The 17,964-nt window shown below is 42.3% G+C and overlaps 1 protein-coding gene across 1 annotated transcript; it reads right to left on the reverse strand.

Annotated features, from left to right (window-relative positions):
- Positions 1-1,164: 1,164 nt before the first annotated feature.
- Positions 1,165-17,428, reverse strand: HSPA9 (heat shock protein family A (Hsp70) member 9). The gene is made up of 17 exons (XM_081231430.1): positions 17,240-17,428; positions 15,891-15,949; positions 15,575-15,662; positions 14,571-14,752; positions 13,693-13,817; positions 13,081-13,154; positions 12,614-12,720; positions 11,757-11,919; positions 10,286-10,378; positions 6,673-6,882; positions 5,338-5,565; positions 4,343-4,447; positions 3,443-3,560; positions 2,922-3,016; positions 2,571-2,663; positions 2,225-2,365; positions 1,165-1,920 (listed from the first exon to the last, which is right to left on the reverse strand). The coding sequence occupies exons 1-17, from the start codon at positions 17,318-17,320 to the stop codon at positions 1,843-1,845; spliced, it is 2,040 nt and encodes a 679-aa protein (XP_081087556.1). The 5' UTR covers positions 17,321-17,428; the 3' UTR covers positions 1,165-1,842.
- Between the last annotated feature and the right edge of the window lie 536 nt (positions 17,429-17,964).

The raw sequence follows: 17,964 nt of genomic DNA on the forward strand, positions 1-17,964 counted from the left end.
TTAAGTGGGGAAGACAACTGGAATAATCCCAGGAAGTTTTCCTTTTGGGACCTATCAAGCACTTGTCACCACAAAAGGAAGACTGTATCGAATTTAAATTTTTGTTCAAGGCTGCTTGTGATTATTAGTTTTATTAGAAGGTAACCGAACTACTACTATACATACCACTCATGGCACAGCTTGAGACAGTATCTGTGGGTACCTGCCCAAGCAGCTCTTCTCCCCACCTCTCTTAATAGAACCCATTTTGTTCAGGGCATGCTTGGCTCCTCTCACTGATCTCAAAGATGAAATCCTCAATAATATAAACCAGTAGTTCTGAATTGGGGTGCTTTGGAAATGCTTGAGAGGCTTAGTTATCACAATGATTGGTAAACACTAGATGCATTTAGTGAGCAAGGGCCAACCAGAGATGCTAATTATCTTCCCCAGCATAACACAAAACAATCCTTCATAAAGAATTACTGCACATCCCACAAGGTTCCCACCAAGAGGTCATGTGACTGAAAATTTGAGCCTATTATTTCTCATATGCAACCTCAAGAAGCTTTTAAAAGGGTGTTAATAAACAATTTTCCAAAAACATAATTATCATGTAAATAATCTCCTTAATTTTTAAGAAATAAACTTAAGAAGTAATTCTTAAGTGAGTTCTAAGATGCAGTCACTTTCCCGGTTCTGAAGTTGTTAGCATGTGATATTTAGAACTACATTAGAGAAATTAGGACAAGGCAACTCACTGAGGATGAAAAAGCAAAACTACAGAAAGAATCTGGGTTCCTGTTATTATTGAGCCACTGAAATCACCTTAGGACTTAATACTAGACGTGTTTCATTACTGTAAGCCAATTCTGGTTGGACTTATTTAGAGCAGAAAGCAGCCTGGAAATAGGAGGCCTGATTTTCATGTTAGAGATCTAAAGACTATTTCAACATTCCAAACCTCAGATGGGGCTAGGGAGAAAAAAAAAGCCTCCTCTGAACCAGACTTGTCTTTGCTGATAATGCTTATTATTATACCGGCCTTCCCAAGTTTTCAATTTGTTAGAAATTCAAATGCCAGTGTTAGAAAATCCTGTATCGAGGTCAGAGAGTTGGGAAATGTGATTCATATTTCTGAAGCTAAATCTCAGGGCCTCACCCCTCACAGACAAGAGATCAAAATGCTTTTCCTATTTATTTTTTTAAAAATCCAGAATGGATCAAAAAGAACAGTCATCAGGGATACAGGTGCCAGACACAGGCCAAAGGGTAGCTAGGGAAGTATGCCTTCAGAAAGTTTGGGAGACTTGTGTTTTAGAAGCTGGACCTCACATAAATAGCTAGCTTAGTTTTCCATTGATTTAGCCTCCCCTGCCCTACCTCCCAACATGGCACAGCTGGCTTGCCTTGCAAGACCTCAGTTGAAGAACTCCATATACACACAGGCTGGTACAGCAATACTTAGGTAACTAGAAGGATCTCATCCCCCTATGGTCTCATTCCAGACCTGTCTTCAGTGTGTGAGATGGTTTCACCCCTTTGAAAATACAGCTACTTCAGCACAAAACAACGTTCAATCTTTAGAATGATCAATAAATCATCTTTCCCCCCATTTTACATGCAGCTGAAAAAGAATGACAGGCTAGGGACAGAATACTGTGAACTTTGTACTGTTGGGAATTATCACTTGTTAAATGATCATTAGCTAATGGTCACTAAATTTACATATTCAGGAAATTATATATAGAGTACTGCAAAAACACAGTAGAAGACTGAAGTTTTGCCCATTTCAGCTCAGGAAATCCCTTCACTCCCAAGCATCATAATATGTTGTCTTTTCGACTCCAAAGTTTACTGCTGTTACTGTTTCTCTTCCTTTTGATCTTCCTTTTGCTCCCCAGTGCCAGAACTTCCAGAGCCTTCCCGCTCAGATGCCATCTATAAGAAAACATTTGAGAGTCACTTGTTTAATGTTAAGGGTGACAGTTTGCTCTCTGATGAACTAAAAACGAAAAAGCCATATCCTGCCTGTTCCACTCTCCCAGTTTTAGTGATTTCTTCCCTTTGACCTCACCCTCCCTCCCTCCCACCCAAAGTAGTCAAGAAGGCAGGAAGAAGGATATTTCCAATTCCAATACTCCCAGTTCCATAAATGGCTATGTAGGAGCCATCAGTGACAGTAATCAAGAGCAGTTACATCAAGTTAGGAGCAAAATATTCATTGAGTAAAACAGCCTTGTACCTTTTTGTATGCCATTTCGAAGAGCTTCAGTGATGCTTGCTGAAGGGAAGATGCTGCCTGCCTTATGTTTTCTCCTGTTTCACTGTCTTTTCGAGCGAGGAGCTCCCTCATTTTGGAAATCTCTTCTTTTAGCTTGTGGCACTTGAAAACAAAACAAAACCAGACCCTCACTTTTTCTGGTTCTTATCCCGTAACACACAGCAGAATGTTTAGAAACATTTTTTTAAAATTTAGAAACATTTTTTAAAAACTAAATTCCTATCTAGACCTGCACAGAAAAATGACCTTCACTGACGTTGGTGACGATGCCTCCCAACTTCCTGAGCTATTTTAAAAGAGGGTTTACCTCATCAGCAGGCAATTGGTCCTTGAATTCTTCCATCTTGGTTTCTGTGTCATGAATGATTCCTTCAGCCATATTAACAGCTTCAACTCGTTCCTAAGAGAAATTAAAAATGTAGTATGAATGAAGACTTCCCAATCAACTAGTTGGCTGAACGTCCTCACTAAGAAGACAACATGAAAACTGCTACATACAGTTAACAGAGTATAAACAGTTAAGAGGGAGAAATCATTGTGGTCTGAGATGTCTGTAAGATGTTTTAGCTGGATTCTGTAACATGAAAATTTTGATATGGGAAGACTGAGAATAAATAAGAAAGGCACTTCACATAGAAGTTATGAGTAAAGTAATCACCTTCTTTCGCCGGTCTTCCTCAGCATACTTCTCTGCATTTTTAACCATATTTTCAATATCATCTTTGCTTAACCCACCGGAAGACTGGATCACAACTATAGTGAAAAGAAGGCACCTCATTATTTCCCAGGAAAACTATATGCTTCTTCCTCTACTGTATTAAGAAAAAGAATCCTCCTCTTCAGAGTAGCTGTCTTGATGTGCATTATGAAGAAGGGAAATATCCTATTGTCCTACAATAAGCAGAGGGAAACCAAGGGTCTAAAATACACAGAGAACAACTAACTGTCCTACCTACCAAAACTTCAGCAATCCAGAGGCTCAGTGCTTGCCTTTTTTAGGGGAATAAACACCATACCTGTTAATGTGACACTGATAACTGAGGAGAAAGAGGCAAAGAGGACTCATCATCCTCCCCTGAGGCTAGAGGGAAAGATAATGCCCAATCTAGAGGGTCTAGTTCCCAACAGAGAAAATTCCCTCACCTCACTCTTACAGTCTTAATAAATAAGAGTACTTACTCTGCTGCTCGCGTCCTGTACCCTTATCTTTGGCAGAAACGTGTACAATCCCATTGGCATCAATGTCAAATGTAACTTCAATCTGAGGGACTCCACGAGGGGCTGGGGGAATCCCAATCTAGAATAAATAAATACCAGAGTAAGCTCCCCTCACAAAGGGGTCCAGTGCTCTATTTCCAAAACCTATACGGTCTTCTGGGGAAGAAATTACTTGGTTTCTGGGAGGAACAAGTGAAACTTTCACTTAAATGTACAAAAACATGAGTTTGTTGGTGAGAGTAGTAATTTCATTGCTGCTTGAAATAAACAGGACTCATACTAGTGAAGGCTGGCTATAGCAAGTAACCACAATGGCTTTATGTACCTAAGGACACACAATGCGTGAAGAGTAAACTTTTCCATCATTCATCCCAACAAGCAATAAGCGATGCTGACTAGAAGCCAGTAACCAGGGACTTCCCTGGCAGTCCAGTGGTTAAGACTCTGCACTTCCATTGCAGAGGGCACAGGTTCAATCCCTGGTCAGGGAACTAAGATCCCACATGCCACAGAGCACGGCCAAAAAAAAAAAAAGACGATGATGACAAAGTAGCAGCCAATAACAATATCAAGTGTCTTTAAAAGTAGTAAAATAGTAATCAGGAATTTCTTCTAATAAGCACTGTTTATGAACATTTCCCTGGCTCTTACAAGCTTCTTTATTTAGTTCCTAAGGCACAAGAAGCAGGGCTTTCAGGTAAAAACTGAAGCCATGGTTATCCAGTTGCAGAATTCATTTGAATACTATGCTAAGATAACACAGACTACGTCTGTCAGCAGTTTATGGTAATATTAGGGGTTAGAATAGTGTAACTTCACCATAAAAAAATGAGCATAACATTCATGATTCCCAATACCTACCAAAGTAAACTGTCCAAGAAGTTTGTTGTCTCCAGCCATCTCTCTCTCACCCTGACACACTTTAATCTCCACTTGAGTCTGTCCATCAGCAGCTGTAGAAAACACCTAGGGAGAAAAAGGAAACTTGCTGGGTTGGCAGCCTGATTTTTTTTTTCCAGCCTATTCCCCCTTACAAAGTGCAACAAACCAAAGGAAGAAATTCACATCCCAACACTGGAAGAATCCTAATGTATACTACATTCAGGACAAAGGCTTATGTCTTTACAGAGAACAGGAGGAGGATTAGCACAGCAAAAGGGCATACAATAGCTATTGTTTTCAGCTAAGCAAATGCATTGTACAAAGATGCAGCATTAGCACAGAAGGCCTCAAGAGAAGGAGCTATAAAAAGCGAGATGTTGAAACATGCTCATCCAGAGAAGTGGGTCAGAGAGAGGACATTTATTTTATGCTCATAGTCACAGGAAATCACCACACACTTCAGAATGATGTGTCGGCGATACATCACTGCAAACAGCAATAGCCATAGTTCTTTCAGAAAAACACCAAAACTGAGAAAGGAAATAATTCTTAATCTAAGACCAAGCCATTGTCCAAATAACCCTGGCTTGATATCTCAGAACCCCTATCGTTCTCCAGGAAGACAAGCACGCTCCCCTAGTCTCGGCCACGGCATTCTTTTTACTGCCTTTGAGAACAGAAGAGTATAGGAATTTAGTCTCAAATGATGAGGCTCCTTCTAGCAATTATTATCCTGAGAAAGAGACTATTGATGACTTCCCTAAAATCATCACCACTGGCTGACAGGTAAAGAGAACTTTTCTAGAAACAAAAGAGAACAAAGGACAAGATTCTTACCACCCCTCCACATTCAACTAGTATGGACTGCAAAACAAAAAGGGAAGTTTTCTAGGAAAAGCTCACAGAAGTGGCTACAATCACATCCTCACAGAACCTAGTATCTCTGTGACAAAGTAGGGTGGGGTGGCTTTTACCTGGCTCTTCTTGGTTGGAATAGTGGTGTTCCTGTTAATAAGCTTGGTGAAGACACCTCCCAGAGTCTCAATACCCAGAGACAGGGGAGTGACATCCAAGAGTAGCACATCTGTGACATCACCAGCCAACACACCTCCCTGAATGGCAGCTCCAATGGCCACAGCCTCATCAGGATTGACAGCTTTACTTGGGGCTCGGCCAAAGAGATCCTGCACAGTCTGCTGAACCTGAGCACAAAGAAAAAAGAACCTTGTCACTCACTACTCAGGGCAATTGCCTGAGAAGGGGAGAATAGCACATGTGTCCTGAGACCCCACCAGGTCTCAGGACAGGGTGCTTCAGATCCAAGAACGTTTACTCAAATTATTTTGTAGCTGAGTTCTTGTTAATGAGTTAAGTATATTATTTGGTTACACATATACTTTACTCTTGAGTATCTCATTCATAGCCCTTTTAAATTTGGGAACAATTTGCCTAAATTTTGTTATCTGGCTTCCCAAGCAACACATCAAATTAGAAATACAAGGCACAAGGCAAGGGGACTTCATTTGTATAGTCCAAGTCCTCTTCTACATATCAACTAAAAATCAGCTTAACAGAAGCAGTAGTGATTCAATACTGGTGCAAGTATGAGGCATGTTTTCCCCTCCTGCTTATTTTACTAATGCTAGGAAAAAGTTCTATTTGAATAACATCTGGGATAATTTGTTAACATAAAGATATCTGCCTGGTTCAAAGCCTCACCTTTTCACTTCAGATTTATTGTATGCATCATTTTCCTAAGCACAAGTACTCCAAAGGAAAAATTATGAAAATCAAGGCCCAAGATAGTTCTACTCAAGCTATAAAGCAAGAATTACACCATCAACAGGTTCTGTGCTCAGTTATTAGTTTTCCACACACCTGTCTTTTCAGAATGATGTGTTGATAAAATGCATCATTGCACAAATCTCTGTTGAAGAGATGCCTTTAGAAACCCCAAACACTATACTGCAAAACACATGTCCAAAATTGCCCATAGAGGCTAGTTAGTACCAAGATGTTAAGCTGTCTCTGACCGCAAACTTTGTTTCATTCCTAAAAATTCTATAAAACTGAAGTTCAGGATCCTCCTTGCTACTACCCCAAAGACATTCTCCCCTTTCCTAATCCTTTTTTTAAAATACCCTTTAAGAACTCTTTGGCAAGGGCACAAATTCATCCGCCTTTCAGGTCAGTGTGGTAGAAAGGCCACATATTCATGTCCCTACACAACATAAGCCATATGTTATGTCCTAATAAATTATGTGTTGGCCCTCTCAGCGCTCTATGTCAAGAATTCCATGGGTCCTTACCTTGGGCATCCTAGTCATGCCACCAACCAGAATCACTTCTCCTATGTCACTTTTGCTGACTTCTGCATCTTGCATGGCTTTTTGGCATGGAGCTATGGTCCTTCTGATTAGATCAGTAACAATCCCCTCAAACTGAGCCCGGGTCAGCTTCATATTCAAATGCTTGGGTCCAGAAGCATCCATTGTAAGGTATGGCAAATTGATGTCAGTCTGCAAAGGAAGCAGGGAGACCAGTGGTGAAGTCTCTTTATTACTTCAACTAAGGACTATACCCTAGGAAAGGAAGACTCTGAAAATCACAGGGAGGGTCAGACACTTTAAATGAACGGCCACCAAAGACAGTGACTCTTTAAGATTCAACCTCTTATCTTCCCAGAAGTAAACACTATAAATCTGTTATTAACAATGAAGAAAGGAATAGAGAAGCAGGAAAAATCCCCATTCAGGAGGTGAAGAACAGTCTGTCCTGCTATTAAAAATATATTAAGAATCACACTACTGTGTTCTTTTACCAAGTTTTAAAAAATTTCCTTGCTCACTAAGAGAAATGTGAAAGGTATGCTCTGAACCAAATAATCTGCCACTAAACCAGGGCTTTGCGAGTTTCAGGAAGATGGTTAAGAAAGCTACAACGGGCTTCCCTGGTGGCGCAGTGGTTGAGAGTCCGCCTGCCGGTGCAGGGGACACGGGTTCGTGCCTCAGTTGGGGAAGATCCCACATGCCGCGCAGAGCGGCTGGGCCCGTGAGCCATGGCCGCTGGGCCTGCGCGTCCGGAGCCTGTGCTCCGCAATGGGAGAGGCCGCGACGGTGAGAGGCCCGCGTACTACCAAAAAAAAAAAAAAAAAAGAACGCTACAACAAAAATGCTAAAGAGAAGTACAAGGGCCGACTACTGCTATCACATCCCCAGAGAGTAGCCAACACTGCTACAGCCACACCATGTAACATACAGTACTTAATAAGCCTAAAATCCTGATACGGCACGGATTAAGAATATTTAGACTAACAAAACTCATTACTAAACATGCAGAAACAGGTGTCTCGGGGTGAACCCCCAGGAATAGAGTTTGTGTATGCTGCCCCTCCAACTTCACAAAGCAAGGCCGACAGGGAATAAAGACTGAAGGGAGCAAATCCTTAACCATAACCAGCTTTCTTCAGGTAGAGTACCCTGGACAGATAATTGCTTTACGGGGAGAATCAACACATCTTTTGTAAAAACAGTGATATTGGATATAGTTTCAGGAACACCAATAACAATCTTCTCTTTCTTTGCAAAACGCTAACAAACTGCATCAGTAAATAAAATTATCTACAGTAATGCAATCCAACAGAACTTTCTGTGGCAATGGGAATGATCTCTATCTGTGCTTTTCAATCCAGCAGCCACTAGTCACATGTGGCTGAATACTTGAAATACAGCTAGTGGAACTGAGAAGTGGAATTCTTAAAAATTGTATTTAATTTTAAATAGCCACATGTAGTTACTGTATTAGTGCAGTTCTATATGCTATAAATGAACGACCAGGTGAAAAACTCCGGGGTTCTCCACCCTCGAAAGCCAGTTCCACCATGAAGTTCTGTCCCTCTTCTCTCTCAATTCCAACATGTATCTCTCACTACCACACTCTGGTCCAAGTCCTTCCTCTCTCACCACCTGGTGTGCTGCAATAGCTTCCCAACATTTTACCACACCCACTCAGGCTGCCACAAAGAGCACTCCACCTCAGAGTGCTTTCCCCAAATCTGACCATGTTACTGGCCCACCTTAAAAATTTTCAGTAGTCTGTTGTCATCTCAGGAAAGGTACCAAATCCCCAATCTATAAAGCCTCTAGCCTTATCTTCTGTGCTCCTCCGCCAGTCTAGTCTGTACTTCAGCCACACTGACCCTTACTCAGGTCTTTACCCGAGAACCTCATACTTACCTGACCCTTTATCTCTTCCTGATTAACTCACCTTTCAGAAGCTCTCCTAATTATGTCAAACACCTGTCAGGTTCCTTTATTATAAATCTAACTTTGCCTTTTTAAAAAAACAAAATACATACACACATTTAGAGTACCACTTACTATTTACTACACGTTGTCCTAAGCATGTTATATATATTCATTTACTAATCTTCACAACTCTAAGGGGGAATGGAGCACTAATTATCCTCATTTTATAGACAAGAAAACAGAAATGTTAAGTAATTCATTCAAGGTCACACAGCTAATAAGTAATGAAATAAGGACTTCATCTCCACCAGTCTGCTTGCAGAGTAACTCTTAACCTCTACATTACTTCTGACATTTATTTATAATGTTCTTGGGCTTCCCTGGTGGCGCAGTGGTTGAGAGTCTGCCTGCCGATGCAGGGGACACGGGTTCGTGCCCCGGTCCGGGAAGATCCCACATGCCGCACAGCGGCTGGGCCCATGAGCCATGGCAGCTGAGCCTGTGCATCCGGAGCCTGTGCTCCGCGATGGGAGAGGCCACAACAGTGAGAGGCCCGCGGACCGCAAATAAATAAATTAATTAATTAATTAAAAAAAAAAAAAAAAAGGGCTTCCCTGGTGGCACAGTGGTTGAGAGCCCGCCTGCCGATGCAGGGGACACGGGTTCGTGCCCCGGTCTGGGAAGATCCCACATGCCACGGAGCGGCTGGGCCCGTGAGCCATGGCCGCTGAGCCTGCATGTCCGGAGCCTGAGCTCTGCAAGGGGAGAGGCCACAACAGTGAGAGGCCCGCGTACCGCAAAAAAGAAAAAAAAAAAAAAAAAAAACAAATGTTCTCATTATGTTCTCAAATGTTCTCAAAATGTTCTCCACCTCCCCAAACCACATTATAAACTCAAGGGTAATAAATGCTTCTATAAATTTAACCTATAGACTTACAATCACACATGCACAAACATTAATGTACAAGGAGGGTCAATACACCTTGCTATAATAGCAAAATGGTGGAAAACAATCCAAATACCTATCAATAGGATAGAGCCACAGTAAAACCAACCAACGTCCCGTTTCATAAAGTGACAACCCCTGGGAAGAATTATAAACTAGCCTCTGGTAATGCCACATATTTTGGCCCCAACCATCGTGGTGCAAACTCTGACAGCAGGACAAGGGAATACCATCAACTTCATGGATGACCCTGTACAGCTTTGTCACTCCTTATAGCTGCTATTAAAACAAAAAAAAAGAAAAAGAAAATCCAGATGTGACTGAAGGTCACCCACTTTACCAACACAATGACAGATGCTATAAATACCTCTTCCCTTCCCAGAGTGCTAAAGTTGCTCCAGTTCTGAAAGATGAAGCCTCCCTTTGCCTTAACCACTAAGAAGAGAATAACAGCATGTTAGGTCCGTGTCAGGGATATAGCAAGATGGCAGGAGATCTAATTCCAGGTTCTCAGGTGGCAGCAGGAAAGCAAATCATAACCTCTGATTTGGCTGCTTCAGCTCACCCATAAAAAACATAATGCTCCTTTGCTAATGGAAAGGCTTTTATCACCAACCAGAAAGCTGTTAAAAAAAATCTGACCGACATTATGCCAATCAGAATATGCTATTCGAGTAAACTCAGGCTGAAAAGATCCATCAAGACTGGTGGAATCTGTCCACGTCTCACCTGCACAGATGAAGAGAGTTCACACTTGGCCTTCTCAGCGGCTTCCCGAACCCTTTGAAGCGCCATGTTGTCTTTGGTCAAATCAACCCCTGTCTACAAAGTGAAGACACACAATATGTTAGTGTTAAGAAAATGAATACAACTTAAATTGCAGTGGTAAGGTGTAACAAAAGAAAATAGAGCCATACCTTTATAAACAAGCAGAAATTACTTATTACCTTTAAAAATCTATAGGAAAAAAGAAGACCTACTTTGAAAAATATGTGTCTGGAGTTACAGAATGAACTGTTCTCAGTTCTTTCCAGCTGTAGAATTCTAGCTCAAAAAAGGAGTTCCCATAATTCCTTTTCCAAAGTTTGCTTTACACCACTTCCCTTTTATATAAGATCTACTTTAGTACCTGTTTTTGCTAACCAAATAAAATCTAAAAAGGATTTTCACTTTTACAAAAAAGGCAAAAAGGACAAATAATGTTCAGCGTTTGCTTTGCAGCAAGCCATTACAGAGGCAGTGTGCACCCCAAGCTCCTTCCCCAGTAACTACACTTATCTGAGCACCAAACCACCACCATAGCTTTGAACTGTCTGTGAGCATACAATCATTTATGTTGTGCATCCTTTAGCAAAATGTGTAGCTTCACGACATTTCAGCTTATCAAAAGTTTCGCAGGCTTGGGCTTCCCTGGTGGCGCAGTGGTTAAGAGTCCGCCTGCTGATGCAGGGGACATGGGTTCGTGCCCCGGTCCGGGAGGATCCCACATGCCATAGAGCAGCTAAGCCCATGAGCCATGGCCACTGAGCCTGCGCGTCCAGAGGCTGTGCCCCGCAACAGGAGAGGCCACAACAGTGAGAGGCACGCGTACCAAAAAAAAAAAAAAAAAAAAAGTTTCGCAGGCTCAATTTTCAGATAGTGGGGGAAACCTACAGAGTCATCCCTTGGTATCTGTGAGGAACTGGTTCCAGCAACCCCTGTCAAATGCGGATACCCCAAATCCAAAGATATTCAAGTCCCTTATATAAAATGCCATAGTACTATTGCACACCAGGTGCTATAGCCTTTTTTTTTTTGTGGTACGCGGGCCTCTCACTGTTGTGGCCTCTCCTGCTGCGGAGCACAAGCTCCAGACACGCAGGCTCAGTGGCCACGGCTCAAGGGCCCAGCCGCTCCGCGGCATGTGGGATCCTCCCGGACCGGGGCACGAACCCGTGACCCCCATATCGGCAGGCGGACTCTCAACCACTGCGCCACCAGGGAGGCCCTACTATAGCCTTTTAATTGTTGTTTGTTCCCAATTTGAAGCTATGATAACCAGAATAGTTCAGAGCACCCATGGAACTGAAATGCAATTTCAGTGGCCTATTCAACACTCTCTTAAGGGGAAAAAAAAATCGTAAAACAAAGCAAATAGCAGTCCGAACAAAGAAATTCTCAGTATTCCAATGTGTACATATTAACCACACTGGTAACTAACCTCTCTTTTGAACTCCTTCACAATGTGACGCAGCAAGGCCTGGTCAAAGTCTTCACCACCTAAAAAAGTGTCTCCATTGGTGGATTTCACCTCAAATACTCCTTTCTGAATTTCCAGTATGGAAATATCAAAAGTTCCACCACCTAAATCATATACGGCAATGCTAGAAAGAAAAAAGGCTGTCAGGAACAAAACTCATCACAGCGTATGGATTTCAGTAACCAAACCAACATAAATTTAGCTATTCCCCCACCCAAGTATAATTATGGAAGTTGATGACTGCATAAGTATGTCTTAACAGGTGGCCCTAATAGCAACATGTAAAACACATACAGTTAAAATGAAATGTTAAAAAGCAAAAACCACTCTTTTGGATGAATACTTGCCAACAGGCATACCAAGGGGAAAAAAATGACCACAGCCAGTACTTTAAAAAGAAAAAGTAGGGCTTCCCTGGTGGCGCAGTGGTTGAGAGTCTGCCTGCTGATGCAGGGGACACGGGTTCATGCCCCAGTCCGGGAAGATCCCACATGCCATGGAGCTGCTAGGCCCGTTAGCCATGGCCGCTGAGCCTGTGCATCTGGAGCCTGTGCTCCGCAACGGGAGAGGCCACAACAGTGAGAGGCCCGCGTATGGCAAAAAAAAAAAAAAAAAAAGAAAAAGTAATCAAGGGACAATCTTGAAATGAATGAAAAACACAGAGCATAAAAGCCTTGGGAAAAGGTCAAGGCAGTACATTTCCAGTCTAAGTATAAGGCTCAATCACCATGAAATCAAGATGATGATTTAGGATAAGTTTCAAGGTTCCATGCACTTAAGTCTCACAAATCTAGGTGGAATTTACTGCACAAACTTACATTTTGTCTTCTGATTTGTCTAGACCATAGGCCAGAGCAGCCGCTGTGGGTTCATTAATTACCCGAAGCACATTTAGTCCAGATATCTGGCCAGCATCCTTAGTAGCCTATAAAAAAAGAAAAAAGCATTTTCCACCGTGTCCCAGGTACCATTAATTTCCTGAATAAAAATGCTAACTGGGGGGCTTCCCTGGTGGCAGCAGTGGTTAAGAATCCTCTTGCCAATGCAGGGGACACGGGTTCGAGCCCTGGTCCAGGAAGATCCCACATGCCACAGAGCAACTAAGCCCGTGCTCCACAACAAGAGAAGCCACCGCAATGAGAAGCCCACACACTGCAATGAAGAGTAACCCCCAGTCGCTGCAACTAGAGGAAGCCCATGTGTAGCAACCAAGACCCAATGCAGCCAAAAATAAATAAATAAGTAATAAATAAATAAATGTATTAAAAATGATAATTAAACTCACCTGTCTCTGAGAGTCATTGAAATACGCTGGGACGGTGATCACAGCATTTTTTGCTGTATGCCCCAAGTAATTTTCTGGAAAAGCAATCAATGAAAATCATTCATGAGACCCTATCAGATGAAACAGGCTACAATTACTAATGTAGCCTAACAACCTGTGTCACTCTCTTGAGGTCACAAACAGCACCCAATAGTTTTTTTAGCATATGACCTAACATGAAGAGACCTTGTAGGAAAACACTCCAATTTTAAAAACCCAAGATCTCACCTTTAACATGTTAGTGAAGGCTCACCAGCTACAATGACCTACTTTTAGATTTAAAAGAGCCACTAGTTTCTTAAATGGTAAGTTTTACCTAACAGACACAAAAGCTTAATGTGTAGTCTTTTGATTTCCCTTGTGGAAAAAAGAAACAAGCAAGCCACCATTAGGAAAACTTGGAAGAGAAATTCAATTTGTAGGGAAAGAGTAATAAAGTTTTGCCATTCCTAGGTATTCTGTATAAAAGCCACTGCAGACTCATCCAAAGGACCCTGAGGTATGGAAGCCAGTGATCTCAGAGGAATCATGCAGTTCTCTGAATTTTCCCAGATATGAACTAAGCTATCTCACCTGCAGTCTCTTTCATCTTCATCAACACAAATGCTCCAATCTGACTTGGGGAATAGAGCTTTCCATGAGCTTCAACCCAGGCATCGCCATTAGAGGCACGGACAATTTTAAAAGGAACATTTTTACTGAAAGACACAAAAATTATACTTGAGAAAACATGCCAGCACAACCTACCATGAGGTTACCATACACCATGAAAGCCCATCTTCCACCCCAAGAGATCCATGGCCAACAAATGAGAACTTCAGGAATTTGTTTAATGAAAACCTTTAGAAAGCAATCATTAACATGTAAAAACATCCTGATAAATTGAAACATGAACATTCGTCTCACCAAAAATTTATGCAGCTGCTTTGGAAAGCGGTAACAGAGATACCATGTGACGTAGCAATTCCATTACTAGATGTCTACCCAAGAGAAATGAGAATACATGTCCACACAAAAACCTATACAGAAATGTTTATGGTAGCATTATTCATAATAGCCAAAAAGTGGAAACAACCCAAATGCCCATTAACAGATAAACAAAATGCAGCATTGTATGCATACAATGGGATATTATTTGACCATAAAAAGGAATGAAATACCGATACATGCCACAACAAGGATGAACCTTGAAAACATCTGATCAGTATCAAGATGGCGCCTATGCCATTATCTACCTTATGTGTTTAAGGCCAATTTATGTGGTCCAGGAATGACTAGCCAGATCTTCATATATCATGTCACACATAGCAAAGACCCAATCTGTGAAGGCAGAATTGAATTTTTTGAAGGAGATACCCTTTTGGCAGGAGCAGGGCCTGTCCCCAGAGATCCTGCTGGTAAGATTCATCCGTATAGCCTTTGCATATAAATACATTTTTGCTATTACTCACATGTCTTTTTGAACTTCTGGGTCATCATATCGCCGGCCAATGAGACGCTTGGTAGCATAGAATGTGTTGTTTGGGTTGGTGACAGCCTGTCGCTTGGCCGGCATGCCAACAAGTCGCTCACCATCTGCTGTAAAGGCTACAACTGAAGGGGTGGTTCTGGCACCTTCAGCATTCTCTAGCACCTAAAACTCCCAAAATAGGACAGAGAATGAGGTTCCAGTCACCACTAGTGTCTTGGTACCAATCATTTAAGACACAAAACAAACACTAAAGAACAGTACTAATGGGCATACTTTTCTGCTGTGAATGCTGATATAGTAAGCAACTACTATTGCAGATTCAAACAACCTACAACTAAGAACATCCAAAAAACAGGAATAAATATAAATCACATCTTTCATACTCAATGTTTGGACAACGTAATCTTTCCTTCCATACGGAGAGTTAAATCTACTTCTGATTTTTTGGTGATGCCTACAAGTTTCAGGCATTAAAAAAACTGCCAACAAGGAATTCAAAAATCCAGGTGCTCCAAACATTCTTGAGGAGAACCAGGTGGGAATAAAGATTTCACAAACAAAGGAGGAAGAGCCTCTACTTCCTCTAGAAGGAAGTAAAGAACATGCCTTACTTAGCATGCAGCCCATGCATTATTTGGAGCTCCACTTGTTTCTAGACTGTTCCTGCACCTTTAGCCTTTGTTTAGCTGACTTACAAAAAAGCAGAACGTTAATTACAGAAGTAATCAACAGTACAAGTCATCCCAATGGGTCCTAATGGTAACTTAGTAGTCTTACATCTATACTAGGACACACTTAAATCCTGGGAAGTCAAATCCATTCATTTATTACCAGCATACAATTAAGCACAAAGATTCACCTCACAAGAGTCTTAAAAATTTTAAAGCAGCTTTGAAAATGTCCCTTATCTAAGCCAAAGGACACAGAATTCTGAATTGTGTACTGGTTACCACTACATGATCCAGAGCTTCCAATCATGCTCACCTTTGCTTGTTTACCTTCCATAACTGCCACACAGGAGTTGGTAGTACCCAAATCAATACCAACAACTGCTCCCTTGATTGCTTCTGATCTGTAAGACATTTGAAACAATGCTATGATTAGTTATCTTAACAGTGATCTCCAAAACGGTTGTAGAAAAACATAAGAAAACATTTGCTACTGTGGCAAATGCATACTCTATAAATAAACTTAGCTGTGTTTTTTTCTGAGTGAAGTAATTAATCACAAATCTAGAGACCACTGCTCTGGGGCTTAATATTTATTACCTTAATGCTAAAGGAAACCAAATTATACTTACGCATAGTCCCGCCTTGAAACAATTCTAAAAGCTTCATGACTAAAGCCATTCCAGCCATCCTTTAAAAAAAAAAAAAAAAAAGGATCAGCCATGAACTACACATGAAAACTTGCACTTGTTTTAATTATTCTTCTGAAGAATACACAAAAGGTTGAGACTTTCATTTTGTTCACTGAGTGATTACCATGTATAAAATATACTGAAATAAAGTATTTCATGTCTAAGAGACATTATGGTACTGAAACAAACATGCCTAATAAAATACAAATTTTCCCAATGAAATCAGAGAAATAAATAGATATAAAATTATCTTGAATTACATTACCAAAGGGTCTCTTGACCTCGGCACTATTGATTTTAAACAAAATCTTTGTTGGGAGCTGGGCCGTTCTATGCACTGTAGAATATTTAGCAGCAACTTGGGCCTTTACAACTAGAACCTAGTAGTAGCATGGCTACCCAGGTTGTGACAACCAAAATTATTTCCAGGCTCTGCCAAATATCCCGTGGAGAAGCAAAAATACGTTAAAATACTACTCAATTTCATCATCAGGGGCGGTGTCTACCTAAGACCCACATGTTACGTGTTGCAGGTACAGATTTAACTTAATCAGAGACATTTCCCCGACCCTGCCAAGCTACTGCTTTAAGAGAACTAGAATTAGTAATTTTGTGAAGGCAGTTTACGAGGAAAAAAAAAAATGTCAGGAGTGGCTTCCCATCAGTGTCAAAGACCTTTGTTACAATCTCACCTCAGGCTACTTCCAAGTCTTCTTTTACCCACCTGAGTGCAAAGAAATACAATTCCTATTTCCCCAAAAGGTATGTTTTTAGTCTTACACGATAATGAACAACCATTCCATGGCCTTTTCCTGATTTGCTTATTTTTTCTGAAATAACGCAGAACAAAATTCTGGGGAGCTAACTAGTCAAATGTTCGTAAGCAAAAAAAATCAGAGCTTGATTTTTAATTTACTACTCAGATGCTCTTTCTTCCTTCGTTGTATCATAGCAATGGGGTCCTCGCACACTCTGCATTTCACAGCGAACAATCGTCCTTCTACTCAAGACCAAAACTGTCTAATCATCTCAAAAAGACTAATCAGGACCACTGCCCGCTACTCGATGAGATAAAACTCTAGGCTCCCAAGGAGTGTGACTCAGCAGGGCCTGAAACAGGAACGCAAAACCCTGAATGAGGCCTTGAACCGGCAGCACTGAATACTGAACGTGCGTTATTTTCCGTCTCTCCCCGTCTGTCCCCGAGAATTCTGACCCCGAAGGCCGTGGCCTGCCGCACTGAGTCCCAAGGCCGTGAGCCCCTCGGGGAAGGCCCGGCAGTCCCTTACCTGGTGGCGGGCGGCTGGGGGGGCCCGGGAGGCTGCGGCGCCGACAAGACGCGCTACTGCGGCTCGGCTGGCGCTTATCATGGCTGCTAAATGGTGGAAATACGAGGCGGCAAACACGCGCTCGGACCGCCGACAATTGCACGGCGCAGTGATGCTAGCGCTTCTGGAAACCTCCAACTACGTGAGGTGGGGGGCGGGGTTTGATCGCTGCGGCCTGGAAGCCCGCTCTTCCGCTGAGGCGCCGCCCGCGCTGCCGGATAAGAAAATACCTGAACGCTGCTTCCGGAGTCAGGGCCTATGGCTAACACGCTTCGGGTCATGATGGTAGGGAAAAGCGTGTCCTCCCGTGCCAGCTGCGGCAGGTCTGGGCTCCGTGACAGACCAGGAGGCTAAAAGCGGTATAAGGCAGAACCGTGGACAACCCCGGTCCTCGGAGGCAGAAAAGACTCAAGGTCACACGGGATAAATTGCGAACAGTCTCCTTGCGTCAGTCGCCTGAGAGGAGGAGCCTCTTGCGCCTGCGCAACTGGCATCCTACTGAGGATCTGGAGCGCATGTGCGCAGGGAGTGGCGGAAACCGGGGAGGAGTCTAACTAGTGCTGTCATAGGACGCTCCAGCTCACGTGAGTTTGGTCCCAGCGTGGCCCTGGGAGAACCCCGGGCGGATACACGCTCTGTGCGAGTTGATGTTTCCTCCTCGCGGAGGGCGCCATTTTGTACTGCGC

The sequence above is a fragment of the Mesoplodon bidens genome (assembly GCF_964165515.1).
Source record: "Mesoplodon bidens genome assembly, chromosome: 4".
Taxonomy (NCBI): domain Eukaryota; kingdom Metazoa; phylum Chordata; class Mammalia; order Artiodactyla; family Ziphiidae; genus Mesoplodon; species Mesoplodon bidens.